Raw genomic sequence first — 23,005 nt, 5'->3', positions numbered from 1 at the left:
GCCCTCAACCCGTGGGCCACCACATGACAACCGCCGCGACAACCCGAGGAGGGGCACCCACCACTCAACCCTCGAGTCCTCGCAAGGCTCACAAATTCCTGCTAAATAACAAAACCACAACGAAGATACAAAGAAGGAAAACTTTCACTCAGAAAGTCAACCGAGTTGCAAAAGACATACAAGTCACAAACACAGAGTTAAGGACACTAGTGGATCCACTGAAATTACACCATGCAATAAACAAATAAAATCTGACTCGAGATGCAAATTGCCAAGCACTTTGCCTTACTACGATGCCCCAAAACCACTAAAACCTGGAAAGGAGGGGAGGGGATGAGTAACCACAGTCACTCAGTGAATGGGTTAGCACAGTCACTCAGTGAATGGGTTAGCACAAATCTAAAAGAATATCAAACCAAATCAATGCAATCCAATAACCACGTTTTACCATAACACAAATGAACTGGAAACATTTCACATTTGCAACACAATGCAAGTACAAGATATGAAACCTTGTTTCGAATATACCCATTTGCAAGAAAATATGATTCTTCTCAAATCCTGAAATTCCGTTTCGATCAAATAAGCAATGGCCTAAAAACACTCTCCAACATTAGCCACCGTCACGACTAATTTGAGAGCCGTCAAGATCTACACACCCTTGACGTTGGCCTATCAGACCACCGTGTGGTGACCCTGGCTTCCCGATGAATATCCAATCAGAAACTCTACACTTCCACCTGAACAGGACCAACAAGTCTGCCGGTCTTCCACGCCACCTCAACAGGCTGCCCGTGAAAACTGCCTACTGCAGTAGGGTGTCATCAACCAAGCAATACAAACATGCATCTCACAACGAGGAGTCCAAATCAGGACAAAAATCAATATCCAAAATATCTGTCATTTCCCCACAGAAACGATAAACACAAACATATCCAAAGATTTTAACATAAATCAACGCACAACTTTCGAATCAAGTAATAATCCGAAAATCCTTACCTTTTAAGAATAATGCTTTTCAAGTTGAGTAAAACATGGCTTTAGACAATAAAACCGACTAATATTAAATACACTGCAATATCCACAATTCAGATGAACATGGCATTCATGAATGAAATCCCTTTCCTTTCATAACCATAAGTATCAAAAGTATACTTATAAAAGCGAAAGGTTTTACAAATCATTTCTAAAAGCAAATGCCAATAATGTAGAAAGGAAACATCGAGTTTTGAAATACAACAAACAGTCATTAGAACAAACATGGCTTTTGGTCTAGTTAAACCTCAAGTTACTTAGGGATCATTCTAGCTTTCTCTTTCTGCAGCTCAATAAATTTTCCTCCAAGTATAAGATTAATCCCCAAAGTCTAGTCAACCACAACATCCAAGTCCTTTAAAAGTCATGAAAATATGTTCATCTCATCACATATATTTACACATGCCAATATATATATATTGATCAAATCTTACTTTACACATCATTAGGTATTTACTTTTCACAAGTCTTTACTATTCAACCCTTTCCTATACTCAATCATATCATGGATCCTTATCATGGTGCCATTAGCTCAACATCAATATTTACTTCATCTATAATAATCCCATTGTCAAAATACTCAAAAGTTGACTAGCTCCTCTTAGGAGCATTAAATCAAACTATTACTAGAAATTCACAAGAATATTCAGTTTTGCAATCCAACACTTGTCACATATAACTTAAGCTATTCATCATCAACCTTCTAAAGAAATTTCATTTAAAAATAATAATCATAATCATTGACATCCATCTGATAGATACCACAATATGATCAAACTACAATTAAGCACTTCTACACTATGATCATAAGAACAAACCTCATCAACTTTGGTATTCCTACAGCATAAGTGTAATTATGTCGTCCATGGTTCTCAAATATTGTAAAGAAAATATTAGCGTCAACCTCACTGACTACCCAAAATCATGCATAAGATTCCACAAATTATTCCAACTCCAATGTACTAGTGTAGTTATATACCTTAGCATTCAAAGCTCCATCAAATTCCATGTACCATATTTATCACATCATGCCTCAAAACTGTAGAAATTATACATCACTAGGGAGATTAAATCATCCATTGAACATACATAGTCAATTTCACTTATAACACATAAGCTCAATGAACTCGTTGTAATAATCAACAATTCCCATTCATCCACCAAGCATGTATGTCTTCAAGTTCAGTCTCAACTAACACAACTACATCCTCAGTAAGCTTTCTCATGATTTTCAGAGAATAAACCACAAGTCATTCAAATAAACCGTAGTCTCTCGTGGTCATCTTCACTTTATTTTCACCCACGAAACAATAGTTTAAAATATGATAAAGACATGAAAATCATTCCAGAAAGCAAATAAAATATTTTCGATACTCAATTAGAATTGTGCACTCAACATAACCCACTCACAGAACATGTCGTCTCGCATGGAGACACGCACACTGGTCGGTGATTTTCTTCCTCTTCGAAGATGTTTCACTACCTAGACACAAGCAGGGAACCCAAGAAGCAATCAAAACCAAAACTAAGAATCAATATGCATGCATATGCGATGTTACATGTCAGACATGTAACACTAGGGTTCTAGGGGAAAACAACGTCGTTTTGGACCCAAACGACCTCAAACCTGAAGTAAAACTAGTTCCAATGGATTCCAAGTAAGAAGTGCTTTGATTTGGACCAAAGAAATACAAGAAAATGGCAAAAGATTTTCGAATATGATTAAATACGAAGAAAATATAAAAAAAAAACCTTGGATCGAAGCTTTACCAAGCTCAGGAGAATGAGAGGAAGAGAATATGAGCGTTGATTCGCCGAAAAAGCTCGACGACAAATTTTTTCAAAAATGGGTGTTCGGCCAAAGAAGGAAAACAAGAAGAAGAAGAAGAAGAAAGAATGAGATAAAGAAAGGAAGGCAACCACGTTGCTTCATGTCCTTTCATCCAATTTTACAAATTTCTTTTTTTTTAAAATAAGAAAATTACCAAAATGCTCTTAATAATGGAAAATAGAAAGAAAGAGTCCAAAAGACCGTTTTGCCCCTGATTTTTACACACAACTTTCTGTGCAATCATGCAAGGATACCACTAGTGCTAAATAACCATTTTACCCTTAATATATGCACAAAGATTGAAAAAGGCCTGAGATCAAAAATCAGGATAGGGTATCACAGATACTAACATAGATGTCAACTTGGCATCCACGTTATTTGAATTATCAATTAAGTTTAAATATCATTATTAATGTTAGATTGATCAATGAATTAGATAAAAATTATTGGTCTTAGTTCTTTTATCTCACATCGTACAGCTCATGATCAAATTAATGAAATTTGTATAGACTAGTCTAGAGATAAAAATAAATTTTTTAGGTAATGATAAAAAGTCCCCTCCTCCTCCTCATAATAATAATAATAATAATAATAATAATAATAATAATAATAATAATAATAATAATAATAATAATAATTGGTCCCTCTGAAGTTAAAATATTAAAAAAAAATCCATGACTTTGAGTATTCCCAAAGGGTTCTTTTGTTTAACAGGTTATTTTTAAGACCTTTTGACATAAAGGTGGCTGATGTTGACATAAAAGTAACTGATGTTGATAGGATTGACTCTCAGATATTTAATTAGAAACACATAATTTTAAACGGAACGTTGTAACATACACGTAAACACGCAATCTTAAATGAAAACAACAATATTAAATCGGAAATACATGTTATCTATACATACTATTAAAATAGATGTATAATCTACTCTGAGAGCGTTTCAATGAATAATTTAAAATTTTTTTTATAACATTTAAGTTTTTATTTATATTACTTATAATATTAATAATTTAAAAATATTAATTACACCTAATTATTTATGTAATAAATGTCCATAAAACTTTTGAAATCCAAATTATAAAATAGTTTTTTTGGTAAGAGTTATTTAATTATATTATTTTATATATGATGTTGCCTTAGATGTTTTTATAATTCATTTTCGCTAATAAAAATAATAATAATAATAATAATTATTATTATTACACATGTCTTTACTACCCTTCCGTATTACCAGAGAATTAAGAATTAACGTTCAAAACGCCCTCCTTTTCCTCCTTTTCCCCTTCGCTTTCTCATTATCTTTATCTTCCCCAATTTCCCATCTAATCTATTCATTCTCCGGGCGATCTCTTCCTTGCGATCGCTCTCAATGTTTTGATCCTTTTGGTTCCTTTAATATCCCCGTGGGGTTGGGGGAAAGTTGGGTTTTTTAATTTATTTATATATATATTTTTTTGGGGGATAGATAGTGAGGACTGTTGATGATCTTTTGAATTGGTGGATCTGGATCTGTTGCTGTTCTGGTTTCAGGTGTGCTTTGCCTTTTTGTTTGGTTTTTTGCTATTTTATGTGTTGTTATTTGATTTTGTGAATTCCTTGCTGCTGCTTGATCTTTTGTTTTGTTGGTTTTTGGTGATTTCTGATGCTTTGCTGGGTACTCTTTTTGTTTTGATTCTCTTTTGGTGTTTGATTGTTGGTTTTTGCGGACTGGAATCGTGTTTTTTGGAGGTTGGATGTTTAGTAGATGACTTCCCTTTGTTTCTTACATCTTTGGTATTTGTTTCCAATTCCAAAAATCAGGGTTTTTTCTTGGTGGTAATTTCATCTTTTGAAAAAAAAAACTAAGCTTTTCTTTGTGCATATTTTAGATCTGCTTTTTGATATTTTCTGTTTTGCACGCCGAGGAGCCCCACTTCTTTCATTTTGACATGTGCTATTTCTGTTCCTCTTAAATGCTTACTATTTCTAGTTACTGATTTTATTGCCATTCTGATGTCTGGGCTTGTAGGAAGTCCTGCTGTTTTTTATTTTGTGGTTGAAAATTTCTTGTTTGATGCTTGTTTCTTATTTCTGTAATTTTCCTGTTGTCATCTTGGTGGTTAGTTTCTGATGATTAGATAGCGTTTGGCACACCAGCTAAACCAGCAAGTTCCATGATGATTCATTCAGTGGTGACCAATATAGTTGATGCTAAAGCAGAATATATTGAAATAACCAGTTATTATGGTTCTTATTGTATTGTGAATTGTTGCTTCAGAGGTAAGTGGGAATAGTTGCACTAAAATTTTCTTTAAGTGTCTGAATATGACCAAGAACTCAAACAATATTGTGGTAATGTGGTGATGGTCAAGTAGCGGAAGGAACTTCATGAAGCTTGACAAGGTTGTGCACATGTGAAGGGAACATCTAACATTTTTGTGTACTAAATTATCATGTGGAATTTAATGGCTTCTAATTAGTATTACTTAGAGATGCAGGATGTGCTTAAGTTCAAAGTTGGCAAGAATACCATATAAATATGTTAGAGGATACATGTTTACGGAGTACCTGAAACAAGGTAGCTGTTATATATGTTTATCAGCACTATTCAAGTAGAATATTTCTATACAATTTAACTTGTTACACAACCAAAGTTTAGTTGGAAACAAGGAGACATGCCTAAGGGTAGCTCAAGATTTGTTCCAAAAAAACATGTTTTTTTTTCTCCCTACATCATTGTTCCATTAAATTAGCATGCTCTTTTCCATTTTTCTTAGGTTGGGTGAAAATTTTGTTTTCATTTGCTTGCTGTTATCCTCAGAAGCAAAACTTGATGAACAGTATATTTTACATCATTTATGCATATTGTATATGATAGAATTTCTGTGCAAGCATTTAATGCCAATGAACTACTATTCCATGAAAGTGGATTATATATGGTACATTGTGGTTGATTGCTCAAGAGCTCACAATATGTGAAAAGAATACTATACCCTTCAACTTTGCAATAGTTATAACCACTTAGCTGCTTAGATTAGTTTTCATTTACTTCTGTGAGCAATTTTTGCCAATATGGGACTTATCTGGGTAAATAGTTTTTCTTAATAATGTAGCACACTTTCCAGTCCAGTGGAGTGGACTTTTCATGTAGGAAAATAGGTCAACTTTTAGGTGCTCTGCAACAATTTTACTGTGTAAACACTTCCTTTAATCTGTTTTAATCTTCAAAAGTGGGATTTATTGTTGACTCAAGAAAGGTTTTTATTCACAATTTCATCATTGTGGTTGTGAACGACAAAAATGAAAAATTAGGATTGGGTTGTCATCTAGGCATGTGGATTAGGTTCTTTATTTTTTGGTCATGATATGAAATCCCACTATATTAGCATTCGTGCCAACCACAGTAATTTGTATAGTGTGGAGCCTGCACACTTTATTTCCTACAACTATTTGCTAGTTCCCAATAATTTTCAAGCACAAGAAAGAGGATAAAGTGATAGCCTGTGTATAATTTATCTGTGGCAGTTTAGAGGAATATGTTTCTTTTGGTGGTTATTGTTGTTAGCTATTTTCTTCATGACCATGGTGACCTTATCCAGGTTTAAGGACATGCTAGTGAGGAACTTTTACCTTTGCCAAATGGATATGAAGCTCCTTAGCATTTACTCTTGTAAGGTTTAGATAATCTTTCTTTCAAGATCTATTAGGTTTGAAATATTCATCAGAAGGTGCTATAGTGTGTTGGATAATGGCAAATAATGCTAGTGCATTTAAATTTAAAGAATACTTAAAGCTAGCTCTTTTTAAGTTTATAAAGTTATCATTTATGCCAATTGTGTGAATTTTCTATTTATATTTCATAGTTTTCTTTGCTTGGTTTAATCTCTTCTTATTTGTTTGCGGATGATTAGGAGTTTTCTAAAAGATTGCTACTCATTGAATGCAGGCTTTGGTGCATAACAAACTGATTTCAATTTTAGTTGTTGCATATATGATTAACTTTTTATTTATGCCAGGTAATCAACTGGTTCTTCCTTCTTATTTTGTTTGGCAGTCTATATCTTCTAAACATTATCAATCAACTAGGATTTTTTTTTTTTTTTTAATTTGTTTCGAAGTTTTTCAACAGGTTCTGCAAGTTCAGGTCACTTTGCGAAGGCATTGCATGTGGATGAATTTTAATTATGCCTTAGTACTCCCATACTATCAGAGGGGAGAACAACAATAGTCCTAGTGCAAAGACAAAGGATTTCCTGAGGCCTTTGAATTTAACTCTGTCATGGATCAGCAAACCTACTGTAATACAGTGTTTCATAATCCAGTGGAGTCACAGGATATTCCAGATTATTTATTTTCTTCAAACAGTGCAAATACATCATATGAAAATCTGACTACTCAAGGTTCTACCAGCTTGAGCATCTGGCATTCTGGTGAACCTAGCTCTAGTGGGCACTCAGTTAACTATTGTCACTGTGATGGACCCAAACAGGAACATATGTGGCCATCTTCTATGAACATTGATGAAGAAAGTCCGGCGTTGGAAGAAAGAGATTTTCAAGCCACTGGCCCACTCTCTTTGGAAAGAGTAAATATAAATCTTAATAGCAATCATGTAGTTGATGCAGATTCATTTTTACAAGATCCCAACTCTGGCGATGTTCCTCAAAGTTCAGATATGGATGTTCGTCATAACACTACGACAAGTCCAGCTTCAGAAACAGAGCCAAGGTCTCTTCCTTACAATACAGTTTTAATGCAATCTGCTTATTTGCCATCCACAAGCAGGACACCAAATCCCTCTGGAAGTTCTTCTGGATGCCCAGGAATAGTATTAGATGATAGTGATAGCAGATCAGAAGCTTCATTAGATAGCCGAAGGTTGTCTTGCAAGAGAAAGAACATTGAAGGTGTTTCAGGTCAGGCTTCATCAAGTGGTAATGCAGGTTTCCCCTTCCACAATGAAAACAGTTCACTGCATTCTGTTTCTGCGCCTCATAATGTGGCAACTGTTATAAACATCTCTGGTTCTTCTACTGAAGCAGCTGGTTCAAATCCTTCTGAAGTTCAGTCAACTGAAAGGTCCAGTGCTATTGTGCGAGGTACTGTATCTGAGAGATATCCCATTTCTGTAGGACGGGTGGAGAACTCAGTAAGAAATTTCCGAATGAGGTTCAACCCTACACATCAGCATGATATCTGCCCATCTAATATACCGACCACTGGTGTTACCATTAGACAGTCTAATGTTTGGTCCTCCCATCAACCATCTTCTCATGCTGTTCCATTGAACCACTCAGTGGATTCTAGGCTAGCCGTCTCTGGCTCAAGTTCACAACCACAGCATCAACTCTCAATGCTAAATAGATTAACCCCTGATGTGCACTCTAGCCAATGGAATGGAGATGCCAATTCAAGAGTAGGCAGCCAACCTAGTACTGGTGATTCAGGGGAGCGATTGAATTCTTCAGGAGAGGAAGTTCGCTCAAGAAGCATTCATGGAAACAGTATTTCAGGGCATTCTCTGCTTGCTTACCCATATGATATCAGGCAGACAGGACAAGATCCAACACATCTGCATATAGGTAATGTAAGCTCTAATGTTCCTCAAAATACTTTGCCTGCTTCAAGAGCTGGCACAAGTTCAGGAACTCATTCACCAGTTGGGGCAACTTGGGTGCCTCAGCACATTCTCCATGGTCAGCAACAGCTATTGGAGGCAGTGCGTAGGCCTCCTCACCTTGGCAGTTCTGTACGTGGAGAACGAAGTAATATTGTACCTGCGCATCCTTCTAGTCATTTGGTAAGCTCACATGAAACAAACCATCATTCTGGTGTTGGTTTTCATGGTAGCCATCAATCATTGCTGAGGTCAGCTTTTTTAGCGGAAAGGCAGAATGATGGTGTTCTTAGTGCGCCCTTGTCAATAAGAAATCTTGCAGCAGTGAGAGAAAGCAGATACAGAATGCTATCAGAGGTATGAACTATGCTATTAATAGGTTTAAAGTACTTTATACCTGCATCAGTTCACTCATTATTTCAGAAATAATTACTTGGGAGGATCTCTATCAATCAGTTATCCTTATAGGAGATGAGCTCCTTGTTGATTGCTAAGCTCGAGAAGCAGTTCTAGATTGATTGATCATTTGTCAGTCCTATAACAGTATATCCTACAGAGTATATATATTTTTTAATACAAATAAATGGAGAGATGCTTGATTGTTTTCTTTTTATATCCATATTACACTATAATAATCAGCTTTAAATATTGTCTCACTCCATGGTTTGGCATAGTATATGTGAAGTAGATTGCTAAACTCATATTTTTTTACTTTATTACCAAAAATCGTGCTGCAACAAAGTTCTCCCATTGCCCTTCCTAGTTTCCTTTCATTATTTGTCGTGGCATAGAAGAGCATGGATGCTCTACATTAGTCCTCAATCTTATATGATCATAGCCAGATTGAGATGTACTCTCACATATATAGCTGATGACAATAACTTAAAGGAGAAGAACATTTCGTCTAATTAAGAATGCTGACATCCCATAATACCGGGCCAACTGGTTTGTTTTGTGCACAATTACAATTTATCATCACATTTACTAAAGATTTGCTAGAGATTATGAAATATCTTGTTGTCAAAATATAGTAACATGTAGTTGTCAAATAACTTGGATGTTTACACAGTATTTAAGGCTCACTATTTTACAAATGATTTATAAATGATCTTTTAGAGTTTTAAAATTGTGCTTATTATTGAAAAGCTAATATCATTGTGGTTCTAAACCAATGAGAGTATTGGTGAACAGAGCAAACACCAAGCATGATTAAGAACAATACTTATTGATGTCATGTGTGGGCCATGATTGTAGGCTAAGTCTCTCCTTCGCTCTGCATTTGTCTTATTAAACCTGAATGGACATACAATCAGAGACCACTGCTATGATAAACTGGCTAAGTGGTGCTTCTCCAAAGGGAAGCTATACACTACTTTGAAAAGTTGCCTCAAGCTTTTCACGTTTACAAAAGATGGGCCTTTCAACCCTTATCCCTGCTGTAGATCTTGTAGCAATAGGATGGACATTTCATGTTTACTAGTGATGGCTCATGCAACTGTCTACTCTGGAAAGGTGCCTCAAGCTTTTCAGTGACTTCTTCATTCGCTTAAGGGAAAATGGCACCCTTTTTTGCCATGTGTCTCTTGTTTATCCATCGCGTCTAACTTAACCAAAGTTTGATATGGACTTAAAAATTATTCTTTCACTCTTGTTGCTTCAACCTGTGTTGTCTTTTTCCCTTTGCTCTTCAAATTAATTATTTTCAATAGTATATTGAAAACTAGAACTACTAAGAGTTTTTAATTATTAAATTGATGCAAGATGGTGCTATAGTGGCATTTGAATCAGAGGTACCTCAATTTATATGTTAGTATGTGGCATGAGTTGGTTTCGGTTGATGAATGCATATTTGTTATTTAGCTTAAAATTGAAAAGTGGTCATGTCCAAGGATAAATGTGTAAACTTTTTGGTGAATAACTCTTTTTTGGATTGTGCTTTAGGTGTATGGACTTTTAGAGTGCAAAGTGGAGCATATATGGGTGTGGTATTGTTTATTGTATCAGTTTTTAACATCTAGGCTCCTATTTCTTTCCGTTAACAATTTTCTTGTTGTGATCAGCCATGCCACTGACATTGTATGGCCAACAACTTGATTAGAATTTTGCTATATGCCAAGCTGTAATTAGGGAGTCTTCTGAACTCCGTGTTGCCATTTCGGATCTCCAATATTTGGCTTTGCCACTCCTCCTGTTAAGTGGTCAATTTTTCCTCTGCCATCAATAGCCAGTTTCATTGATTGGGCCCACTTGAGATCATTTTGGCCATTCAATTTGATACTTGTTAAGTGGAAGGAGGAATTCGAGCCAAAAAAATCTGCACCACTACCATGTGTAGCAGCGCCTCCCACCAATGGTCCCAAATCCACAGTTTGCTGATTTTTTATGTTTGTGTTTCCTCTGGTTGCGTTGGAACTATTGTCTTGATTGACCCATGGTGCAGAGGTGGTTTTGGTCTGTATCACTTGTTGGTAATTCACCTAGGTTTTTTGTTGATAGAAACTGAGGGCTCTTCTTTTTCATTCGACTTCTGTGATACAATTTGTGTACTAGCGAATAAAACATAGAAAAAGTTGTAGCCCTAATTACTCCCTGATTTCACTATTCTATCTCCTTAAATCAAGGAGAATCACAATATCATAGAAAAGTTGAGATTCTAGGACTTTTATTGAGAACTTTTAAATGTACCATCTATCATATCCCTATTTTTCCGACATGCTCATTGGCTTCACAATGATAATCATTGATTCATGGCAATTGAAAATTTTGCGTCTCTTGCCATTCATCCAGGAAAACACTTTTCTTCATGCATTAAGTGATATGCTATACATTTTTCTGTTTTCTGAATCTGTATGCATAGCCTTTGTACATTTGTTACTCAGTATACAATGTCCACTGAGGAAGTATTATATTGACGTGTTTGAGTAAAAATCTTTTGGTCATTTCTATTTTTAATTGTGGCATGCTGTTAACTTTTTCCTTTTATAGATTCGCAATGCCTTGGATCTAATGCGCAGGGGGGAGAATTTGCGATTTGAGGTTAGCCTTTTCATCATTTTCATTTGTCTATACAGTTAAGTTTTTTTGCCAATGATGTGGCAAATGTATTTTGCAATGGGATGTTGGTAGAACTTGCTAGTAAGGCCTAGTCTTGAGATTAGCCTAATAATATATTAGACAAACTCAAATTAGTATGCCTTTTGCCTCTCAAATTTAGTCACATGCACCATTTCTTGCCCATGTATTTTATTGTATTGTTCATTCTTGTCCTTGAACTTTTGCCTATTTTAATTTTAATTTAATTTAATTTTAATTTTTTTTGCGGACATGCCACCCATTCTAGCTTTTTTATGATAATTTTAATGGCGTGGCACACTTTGCTAGCATGGCTAATAATGTGGGATGACCAACATGGGGCATATGCCACACGGAATCACGGATTATACCATATATATATATATATATATATATTTTTTATAATGATATGACATAAGGTGCCATTGAAGCAACGCTGACTTATAATTCCCCAATGGGAAAAAAAAGTAACATGGACTTGTTTTACTCCACCTGGAGAATGATTTGCCGTTATTTTCTAATTGGTAAGACCATGCCATCTGCCATGTCAACATAAAATAATCATGAAACTTAATATTATATAACATATGTCACAGGATGATAAGCCAGCTATGTGGATTAAAATGAAGAGAAAAGGGTTCTTTTAAAACCAATTGAACATTTTCAAAATACAAAGACAAAAATGAACAATATGCCAAAGTACAGGAATTAAAATGACTTCGAAACATTTCCTAAAGAGCAGGAGTGGGAAAGAATAATGCAACTAGGGCACATATGTAGGATGCCAGGGAAAGGAAGGATGGTGCAATATTTAAAAGGTTGTTATTTTGAGAACTGTGGGTATAAGCTTCCTGCCTCATTGTTGGTGAATCTTCTTTCTCGAGGAGGCTATTCATTAGTATTATAATCTTCTAGTAACCTATTAAGTGAAATGCAAATGGAATAAGCATGTGGATAACATTCTAAAATTTGAATAAGAATAGTTGTTTATTTTCAAACAATAGCAATGAATCTTATCTCTGTATAACCAGGGGGAAGTAATTAGATTAGAATCATGTTACGGAGTTGCGTTTTGATAGTAAATAATGGGAAATGATAGGAGGAAATTAGAAAAGATGAAGGAATGTATTGGGAAATTGGGTGAATAAAATTATTCTTGTGTTCCATTTGAAAAAGATAAAGGAGTGAGCTAATATGCCTGTTTTGTGACTATAGGACCTTTTATCTACCCTTTACGGAGATTAGGGTTGCTTGTACTATTCCATAACAGGTGGTATTTGGTTGCTAGTTCCTCATTGTTGGACATATATCTATATTAGACCCCAGCCTTATAGCTCACTACTAAATTCCCCACCACTGTCTCTCTTGTAATTGTACCTTTTCAATCTCCCTTGTGCTCACAAAGTTGAAATAAATAAATTGAAAGATCTCTATGAAAGGGATGCATATATGTCCTTATGAATCCAAAATTGCTTATACGCCCTTGCTAAGTTTCTATCTGCATACTGTGACAAAGTTCTAATTGTACTATGTGCAGTAGTGACTCTTCACTAAAAAAAGAATTATTCAAAATTAGTTGTTCATTATCACAATAAGCATAAATCATCGACCGATTTGCATTTGGTTGTATTTTCTGTATTATATGGATGAAATTAGTTAACTAATTTCTCAATTGTGGCTGCATTAAGAGTGCTATTAGCCTAATTTAGCACTAAAGAAAAAGATCAGACTGGTTGCCAGTTAGCAGCAAAATGCTAAGAATTGATTGAACCAGAGTTAAATTAATTAAACTGCTCAACTAAATGGGGCTATATTATTGGCTGTTATGAAAAGTCAGAAATTGATTAGCTTAGTGTGCATGAACTAGACATCAATGTACACATGGATTTATAGATTGAATCATTGTTGGGGTGTAGAATTAAATTGAACCAGATAGATGAATCAGACGGGACTGCATTTTGGGTGTGGGTTTGTTTTGTTTTTATGCAGGTTAAGGTTCTGTTCAGGTTGCATTTTACTAACCAAGCAATTGTTTAGTAAAAAGTAACCAAATTAAAAAATGTACTAAAAAGCAATTTAAAAAAAAAAGAGAAACATTTTAGTCTATAGCTTTGGGTTTTTTCTTAGATTGAATTTTCCTTACCTGAGTTTAAAGTTGAGTTTTTTAGACATGGGCTTGAAGTATTCTGCAAATTAATAAATTTTATCAATCTGAATGACTCTTCATGTAGAAAAGATCCAGTTGAGTATGTTGCAATCTGGCTTGGTTGAATGTCTTATGTTAAAAGAAATATGGGTACATTTAATTTGATTTTTTGTGATTTTGCATTGTAAAGACTGAGAACTAAAGCTATTGTATATACTTAGATACTTTCAAAGTTGGTAGGTGTGTTTTAGCTTGTTCAGGTAATCTGAATGCTACCTTGTGGTGTTCAGAACAGGTTAGCATACTTCTTTGTTTAGAATAACTTTTTAATTATATGAATAGGATGTGAGTCTGATAATTGGTAGACCGATGAGGTTCTCTTTTCGGTCTTTGCTGGTGACAAGCTCCTAGGGATGTTCACCTAAGCCATGGAGTTACTCTGTTGTGTGGTCCTTTTTCTTCTGTACTCTTTTTTCTCTTTTCTTCCCCCTTTTAGCTCAAGAAAATGCTGTGGCAGAATTTCTATTGTTTTGTCTATGAGAAGCCCAACAAAGACACCCCGGAGGGGTTGGCAGTGGCATCATGTGCTTGGTTCTTCCCATACTTCATGATGTCCTTATTGATCTTATTAGCATCCCTTTTCTGTGGAGTACAAATGATAAAGCGTGTTTTTTTTATTCAATCACGGAGCGAATAAAAACCTATGCAGATTTCACCTCATGTTCTGATGTTCTACCAATCTAAGACATGTCAAAATGAAAATCCCATGTTCTGGATATTTTGAACCCATTTATTGCCAATTTCTGTTTTTACTAATTTCATCTGCTTAAAACTTGTGATAAAATTACTTTCTCCAACTCATCCCCATCCCTTGTCATCATCTTAGCACTGTTTTCCTGTTGATTGTGCTCACGCTGATCAATATCTCAGAGTTATAATGTCTCTTTTCACATGTATCTGGGCTTAACTTGTAATCATGGTACATCTTCTAGGACGTTTTTGTACTTGACCAGTCAGCGTTCATTGGTGGTGGTGCTGACCTGCACGACCGACATAGAGACATGCGACTTGATGTGGATAATATGTCATATGAGGTAAAACATTTTTAACATATTCAGAAGACTGTTGTACCAAATTGTTCATCCCATTTGAGCAAAATCATCATCATTTTCTCAGGAGTTATTGGCATTAGAAGAACGAATAGGAAACGTAAGCACCGGACTTGGTGAGGAGAAAATTTCAGAGTGCCTCAAGCAACGAGTATACATACCTTTAACGGAATCATCGAATGAAATGGAACCATGTTGTGTGTGTCAGGTAGAGCATCTTAAACGATTTGGCTTCTTTTCTTGAGTTTGACGTAATCTTTTTTACCTAATTTCTGCAGGAAGAGTATGTTGAAGGAGAAGATATTGGGGCACTAGAATGTGGGCATGATTTCCATGCAGCTTGCATCAAGCAATGGCTAACGCACAAGAACTTGTGTCCCATTTGTAAAACAACTGGCCTGGTTACATGAAATGGGGAAGGTTTATGCCCTGCTAATCTCAATCTGAATGGGAGGGTGATCCTTGTTGAGTGAACATTTTGCACTTATCTTTTTATTATATATATGTCCATGACTCTGGTCAATAATATTCTTGACTTATTGCAAGTTTATGCCTATTATTATTATTATTATATTATTATTATTATTATTATTATTATTATTATTTAAATAGTATTAAGAAATGTGCACAAATCAATGTTTTGGGGTTGGTGGACCTTTGTAGGAATAATGGTCTGTGTCAATTAGGAACTAAGCCCGGCCTTGTTTGGTACTGGAATAATTATTAAAAAAAATTGATAAATCATTCATTAACTTCAAATTTTATCTTTTGGTTTATTTCCAACACTCTTTCTTCTGAACTCCTGGGTACAATGTTTTTAAAAACCGGATTAGCGAGGAACCAAGTCTCATATTTGAGTCATAGATTAGTTGAGCGGACTAGATGATGTCATATATATATATATATAATAACATAAAAATAATAGGGTTGTTTGAATTTTAGTTTTTCAAGGATGAGATCATAATCAATGAGTATATATTTGTTTACTAATGAAAAGGCAATATAGAAATTTTGCAACAAAATAAACTGATTGTTATTATAGAAATTTTGCAACAAAAACGATATTGGAGAAGGTGTTTCATAACAATATAACAAAAATACACTTGATAAATGTTTTGAGAAACAATAAAACATAACAAAACATCTTCTGATAAATGTTTTGACAAACAACAAAAACATAAACAACATAATACATAACAAAAACACAAGCCAAATTTTTTGAGAATCAACAAAGTAAAAGACTATCAAGTCAACAACGACATAACAAGACATAACAAAAGCATTTTAATTTAATTTTTTGGAGGATGTATATCGTCTTCATCCAAATTATTGCTAGTCATTTGTTCGACACCAACCATTGCATTATCATCATCATCAATAGCGACCATATCATCTTCATTACCACCTAAACAAACATATAAAAATTAAGCATCAACAACATTAACCATGGAGAAAATAATAGTTCAAAAAAATTAATAAAATTAAACTCTAGACAAGGTTGTTGATTCTTCACCCATTGATTCTTCACCCATTCTTTGTTGCTCCTCTACTATAGATTCCAATCTATTATAGGCAAGGTCTCCTTCTGGTTCATCTTCTACTACCCAAAATTCAATTTTATCAATATACAATCAATTGGATCATAAAATCTATATTTTGAAGCCGGCCTAAGGAAAAAAAGAAAGTTAAATTGATGTCATATATAGAATATTACATATGTTGCAAACATAAGTTGTAGTGAATATAAACCAAGTTATTGTTTGGCGCTCCAATGTATTTTTTTTCTTGGTATGTATATGTTCAAATGCACTCCAATTATATTCACACCCAGAAGAAGAAGCAGTTTGACCAAGAATTCTAATTGCGAACTTTTGCAAATGAGGAACATCATAACCAAAGAATTTCCACCATTCATCTGTGAAATTACATAACAAGACTATGCTGATATATTGAAAAATCATATAATTGTAAGAATTAATTATTATCATAAAATTTAAAATAAAGTAATTTCATTCTTACTAGGGTAGTAGTCTTGCTAGTGTTTAAAGCAAATGGAAAGGCAAAAGTCTTTTGTATCTCCCTAAGTGCTTTCATCTCTTCTATTAATTTACTTGGTTTAAATAATGTTTGCCACTCAATCACATCAAGTATGCCTTGTTGAACCTCCAATTTTTGGCACAAATCATGCTCATCAAACTAAAATGCAGGATTCAACTAGTTTGCCAAGACATGAATCCATGTACATTATGTCCTACTCCACCGCTACTTGAAAATGGAAGTATAAGGCTTGTACAAGTGTTTCTTTCTTTAAACAATTCCTTAATACCTTTACGAGCCCTATACATCCCATCATACACATAACCTATTGCTTGCTTCTCATTAGAAGCACAATTCTGCAACAAGCGAATCAATGGGCCCATTGCCTTCACCACTATCAAACAATTCCTCCAAAAATTTCATCCAAAATAATTTGCTTAACTTTTTTCCCTTTTTGCATATTAAGAAATGTTTTGAAGTCTAAAGAAACAACCAAAGATCGTTAGTAATCTTTTTGATCATACAAGCTCTTCAAATGCAATAAAAGTGGTGGCAAAGTGAGTAGTTCCTTAACGGTTAAATTCTGTCCCATTTGGTTGTTTTCTCAACCGATTCAAGACTTATTTATGATTGTACACGAAAATATCCACCTTTGAAGGAAGAATGGTCAACTTTGAATAGTAGGCATTTCAACAATATCTTTTATGATCAATTTTATACAATGAACAACACATGGAGACCAATAAATGTCAACATATTTCTTTGTAATCATTCTTCCAACAACCTTATAATTAGGCCCATTATTTGTCATCATCTACACTACAATTTTTAGCACCAACCATTTTAATGATTTCAGAAAAAAGATTGCAAAATATCTCTGCACTTGTAATAAAGCTTGAAGCACAATTGACTTAATGAATGACATCCCTTTAGGAGACTACACCTAAAAATTGACCAACGATCTCTGTTTGGTATCTATCCATCTAGCATCCATGATTGTGCATCCCCTTTTCGCCCGAGTTCTTTGAAAATTATTAATAATCAACTTCACTTGTTGGGCTAAATGTTTTGGGTAGTCACTTAACTTTAGTGTTGCATCAAATCGGTCACTGAATTTCATTTTGAATCAATTTGGTCACCGTTCTTTAATTTTGTTTCACTGGAAAGTCACTGCCCATTTTCATGCGTCCCTTTTGCTTATGTGGCAGCCGGAGAAGTCCAGTCATGCTCAAACTAGAAGCTCAACATGCTCAGTTGGTGCATCCATGTTAGCAGCGGGTGCCACATCACTGTAAATGGCCGCCATGTCAGCTTCATCTTCTCCCCATCTCGCTACACACCTTGAGAGACAACAATGGCGTACCTAGGATATGCTCAGTTGATGAGGACTTCTCAAGCACCCAATTGAACTCTCATTGAAGGAGGATTATTCCCTACCCGCATGAGCTCACATTGGAGGAGGATCAACTTCTAGGGTACTATTGCATGAATTTCTTTCTGCTTTTTAAATTCATATTCTATCCATGCGCAAAGAAACTATGGTCTGGATTGTTTATTAGTCTGAAATGTTCACTTTTGATGTGTCTAAAATGGTATATCACTTTTGATGTTTTTCTTTTGAAATGGGAATTGTTTTAATTCCTGTTTTCATATATCACTTTTGATGCGTTTGAAATGTTCATAATACCTAACTAGTAAGATGATTTCAATCGAAATGGGGATTGTTTAAAATGAATTTTAATTGACTATGCATTGTTACCATTCTCTTTGTGGTAGATTAGAAGTATTCGGTTGTTTGGATGAATGAGAGAAGGCATAAAAAAATTATGGAGTTCAATTTTTTCAGTAGTTACATACTGCTGTTAATTTTGACTTTGTTTGGATTGGCTTTTTGAAAACCCAGAAGTGCTTTTTTATAAGTTAAGCACTTCTGGGTTCCAAAAATGTTGTTTGTATTGGTTTTTCTGAAAAAGCAAAAGCTGTAAAAAAAAGCTGAAAAACAGCTTTTTTCAAAAGCTAGTCATGACCAGCTTATGAAAAAAAATTGTTTTTAGCTTATTTTTACAGCTTCTACTTCTACATAAAATCTAATCCAAACAGAAGATACAAAAAGTGCTTAACTTACTCTGAAGAAGCACTTCTACTAAACTAAAAAAAAACACTTTTTGGATAAGCCAATCCAAACAAGGCCTTTGTTTGATTCCCTTGATACAAACTACTGTTTTGTTTGGAAGAATGGTATTCTGCTTGGATGGAATTGTTTGTTTTGTCCCTTATTTCAAACTATTGCTAATTTTGTGCAACTGAAAGGGATATGCAGAGAAGAATTTATCATAGCAGCATAAACTTAGTCATTGAGTGGGGGAAAATAAATTCAAATGAAAAAGAAAGAAAAATAAAAGAAAAATAAAAAGATTTTCAGTTTCATTAGAAAAAAGGAAATGCATGTTTTTACAAAATTGGTAAAACAAAACCAATAAGAAGTGTTGATAAGTGTTCTTGAATACATTGTTTTTGATATCCATATCCATACAATGAGGTACACCCGGGTAGTAGAAGGTGTTACTTCCAACTGTATGTACCACTTACTCCAGGTGATACCAAAAATTTCCTTCTCATTGCACTATCTTGTTCTCTATGTCTTTCGTCACCATCCTTATCTTTCCTTTGAGGCTTCACCATTTGGAAATTTTGAAGTAGTATGTGCAATTTTTTTGGCAATATGTTGTGGCTTTGCATCTGTGCTACCCTTGCCTCATATGATTTTCATTTTTTGCCTCCCTATGACTATCTCGTTTGCAAGTTGTGAGCCCATATCCTGACCTGTCTTAAATGCATCAATTACCTGCAACCAATAGCCAAACCAAAACAATTTTCATGAAAGTCAATATGAAACTCTTGAGTATTTTCAATCATTTTTGTTTGACCTATAAGTTAAGGTCTTCAAATGGCTGAGTTGATTCAATTTGGTTGCTCCTACTTTGTTGGTGATACTTTAAAGTCAAACATGGAAAAAAAAAAATTGTTTGGATCAAACTTTTAACATTCTGAATTTTATATTAAAATAATGATCAAACTACCTAAAACATGACATTTCACATGTTAGTAATCAAATTGGAATGTATTGGATCATTTTGGTTCCCACTAACAATGCATCAACCTTACAAATTTTTTATTTCAGTTATTAATAAGCAGAGTTTATCCTGTCATCAACATTTAAAAAAAAGTTTAAAAGTGAAAAGAGGTTACCATTGTGAAATGTTCATGCAAAACTTGGCTATCAATATCATCCATAGAGTTGTCTTGACTTGCTCTACTAGTTTGTGCATCTTGCTTATTCAATGTACTTGAATTTTTCCCTGTCAAATAGAATGAGACATGCTCACCTTAATATCATGGCAAAACACTACCAATTATTGATGAATTGCCATAACAATGGGACACATGTTCCTTACCTTCACACCACCATGGAACCTTTTGTTGTGCCTGCAGCTCCATAAACAGAGCACTTGATGGTCACACATTTTTTGCTGACTCTACCATTGGTGAAGCCTTTGGTTTCTTCACCCGATTCCTTCCTCCTTAGCAATGTCTTTCTGCCTCTCATTTTGCTAATTAGTTCAAGAGGGATCATAGGCCCTTGATCACTCTTGGGCCAAGCATCTTTATCATGAGTGGGGAGATAAGGTGTGCCCATAGGTGTCCATGTAAGTGCTAACTTTGTAGCAATTGTGTAGGAAATTCTCTACTCTATCATTGTTGTAGAATATCACTGATATGACATGGGAGCATGGCACACCAATCAACCGGACATCTCCTGCATGAACAAGTAGCCATAATCTTGTCCACTACAAACTGCCCATCATGTCCTAGGACTTGGTATTGATCTCCTCCAAACCAGGTTGTAGTATCTAAGGAAACTTGATTGCTTCAACTTCTCTAATTTTTTCATTATTCTAGGAAAATGCAAAGTTGTGCATTTCTTCATTGAGCCCATTCTTTATTGAATTCTAATCATCTCGTTCATTGTTACTATTCCTTTAATTGTTGCCTCAAGGATATGACTATTAAAACATTCACACATGTTGTTTAATAGTATATCACATTTGAATTTGGAATGAAAATGTGACCTTGTCTAATGCCTAGGGTCTATCTTCTTCATATAGTCATATGCACCTGGGGATATGTCTTTCAAAGTGACCATAGTTTTTTCAAAGGCAAGGATAGATGTTGCAATTACACATGCCCAAACTTGATCCTTCAATGCTTTTCCTTTGAAATTTTCCCTAAAGTTTTTTTGGATATGTCTAACACAGAACCTATGTTCACTATTTGGGAATAATTCCTTAATGGTAGGCACTAGACCCTAAGAATGGAAATGTGAATGGCACACCATCAAGGCCCACAAACATGATAAAACACAAATAATAGAATTACAGATAAAAGCAAAAAAAAAAAAAATTCAGCAACTTAAAAACATACATGCAGATCTGAAAAATGACATTTAACTAATTGAAGATGGAGAAATAGATCATTAAATAACATCCAGCATATCAACTGAGATCAACAAATTAATTGCTGATTGATAAAAACATCCAATTACAGAATTATAGATAGAATCAAACCAAATAAAAAAAAAATTAGCAACTTAGAAGAATACATGCAGATATAAAAAAAAAGACAATTAACTAAAGGTATGAAATCAGAGAACTAATTCAAGAAAAAGAAAAAGATTATTAAGTAACATCCAATAGATCAATTGATATAAAAAATTAATTATTGATTGATAAAAACATCCAATTGTAGAATCATAGATAGAATGAAACCAAATTAAAAAAAAAAATTCAGTAACTTAGAACAATGCATGCAGATATAAAAAAAGACAGTTAACTAAAGGTATGAAATCATAGAACTAATTCAAGAGGAAGAAACTGATCATTAAGTAACTTTCCAGCAGATTAATTGAGATATTAAATGTTGATTGATAAAATCATCCAATTGTAGAATCATAGATGGAATCAAACCAAATAAAAAAAAATTAGCAACTTAGAACAATGCATGCAGATATAAAAAAAAAATGATAGTTAATTAAAGGTATGAAATTAGAGAATCAATTGAAGATATGCATTCACACTTGATATAAAAAATACATGCAGCTATTTTATGAGGAGGAGAGCTAATTAAAAATACACACCTTTTGCCTATTAGACATGAAGGCCCAATTGTTAGTATTGTTGATATGCAAATTCTATGCCAAATGTTCAAGAAACCATATCCAATCTTTTCTTGTTTCTCCTTGCCACTATTGCCCTTAAAATGGGGTAGATGCAGTCATTTGCATCTATCCCCACCGCTGTTAAGGGTTGACCACTATATTGACCCTTTAGGCAGCAGCTATTAATGGAGATCACTTGTCTGCATCTTGCCAGGAAGCCCTTTCGGGTGGTGATAGACAGATGTACATCGATTGGAATACTCCTACATCACACTTGAACTTTATTATTGATCCAAGATGAGTCTTTAAGAGTTATAACCTGTAATCATAAAGTCTTGTCATTTGTGAGTGCTCATCACCATCAATGAGCCTTGACACAAATTGACAAACATGACATATTAAATTAATTACCAACTAGTTAGGCATTTTGTAAAAAATTAATTACAAATAGAATTGGGGTTTAGAACTAACCTCAGGGCAATGCACTTTGCTCTGTAAGCCTTTAGCTTGCTGATGTCAACTTCTTGATTGATTTTCATAGTTTGGATAATTCTAGCTACTTTCCAACTAGGATCGCCCCTAAATTGTTCCAAATATGCTTTTGCTATCAACTCTGCATTGACATGTCTGTTGTTGTGGTCTCTTGCACACTCATGCTTCACCTATCCATATTTTATTTGTATTGTTTTACTGTCCTTTACCATAGGAAAAGCCCACAAGCAGAAAGGACAATTTTTTTTTTGTAGAAGGCCTTGCATCTTTTTTCAGAATTGGCTTTGAAATTTAGGACATATCTATTCCTAATCCCATAATTTTTAACAACATCCTTGAATTGTTTAAAGGACCTAAACTTCATGCCTATTTTGAATTGTGGATTACTCATGTCACATTGATCATTAAATTATGAGTACTTGGGCATCTTGCTAATCAGTTCATCCTCATCTATAAAGGAGCAAGACTG

At 34.5% G+C, this 23,005-nt stretch overlaps 1 protein-coding gene across 3 annotated transcripts; it reads left to right on the top strand.

Moving 5' to 3' along the window:
- Positions 1 to 4,118: 4,118 nt before the first annotated feature.
- Positions 4,119 to 15,347, top strand: LOC120257473 (probable E3 ubiquitin-protein ligase HIP1). Of its 3 annotated transcripts, XM_039264936.1 has the most exons (8): positions 4,119 to 4,399; positions 4,973 to 5,426; positions 6,795 to 6,864; positions 6,978 to 8,822; positions 11,451 to 11,501; positions 14,676 to 14,777; positions 14,860 to 15,000; positions 15,071 to 15,347. In XM_039264936.1, the coding sequence occupies exons 4-8, from the start codon at positions 7,128 to 7,130 to the stop codon at positions 15,200 to 15,202; spliced, it is 2,121 nt and encodes a 706-aa protein (XP_039120870.1). In that variant the 5' UTR covers positions 4,119 to 4,399; positions 4,973 to 5,426; positions 6,795 to 6,864; positions 6,978 to 7,127; the 3' UTR covers positions 15,203 to 15,347. The 3 variants fall into 3 exon arrangements, with proteins under 3 accessions (XP_039120870.1, XP_039120863.1, XP_039120876.1); XM_039264929.1 differs by lacking the exon at positions 4,973 to 5,426; XM_039264942.1 differs by lacking the exons at positions 4,973 to 5,426; positions 6,795 to 6,864.
- Positions 15,348 to 23,005: the final 7,658 nt, after the last annotated feature.

The sequence above is a fragment of the Dioscorea cayenensis genome, chromosome 3 (assembly GCF_009730915.1).
Source record: "Dioscorea cayenensis subsp. rotundata cultivar TDr96_F1 chromosome 3, TDr96_F1_v2_PseudoChromosome.rev07_lg8_w22 25.fasta, whole genome shotgun sequence".
Lineage (NCBI taxonomy): Eukaryota > Viridiplantae > Streptophyta > Magnoliopsida > Dioscoreales > Dioscoreaceae > Dioscorea > Dioscorea cayenensis.
This window is presented reverse-complemented; position numbering and strand designations above follow the sequence as displayed.

What these genes read in the sequence shown, in the direction of transcription:
- LOC120257473 (XM_039264942.1), top strand. Translation starts at nt 7,128, where the DNA reads ATGGATCAGCAAACCTACTGTAATACAGTGTTTCATAATCCAGTGGAG. An exon ending in GATACAGAATGCTATCAGAG is followed by an intron (nt 8,823 to 11,450) that starts GTATGAACTATG and finishes TTCCTTTTATAG; the next exon opens with ATTCGCAATGCCTTGGATCT. An exon ending in TGGATAATATGTCATATGAG is followed by an intron (nt 14,778 to 14,859) that starts GTAAAACATTTT and finishes TCATTTTCTCAG; the next exon opens with GAGTTATTGGCATTAGAAGA.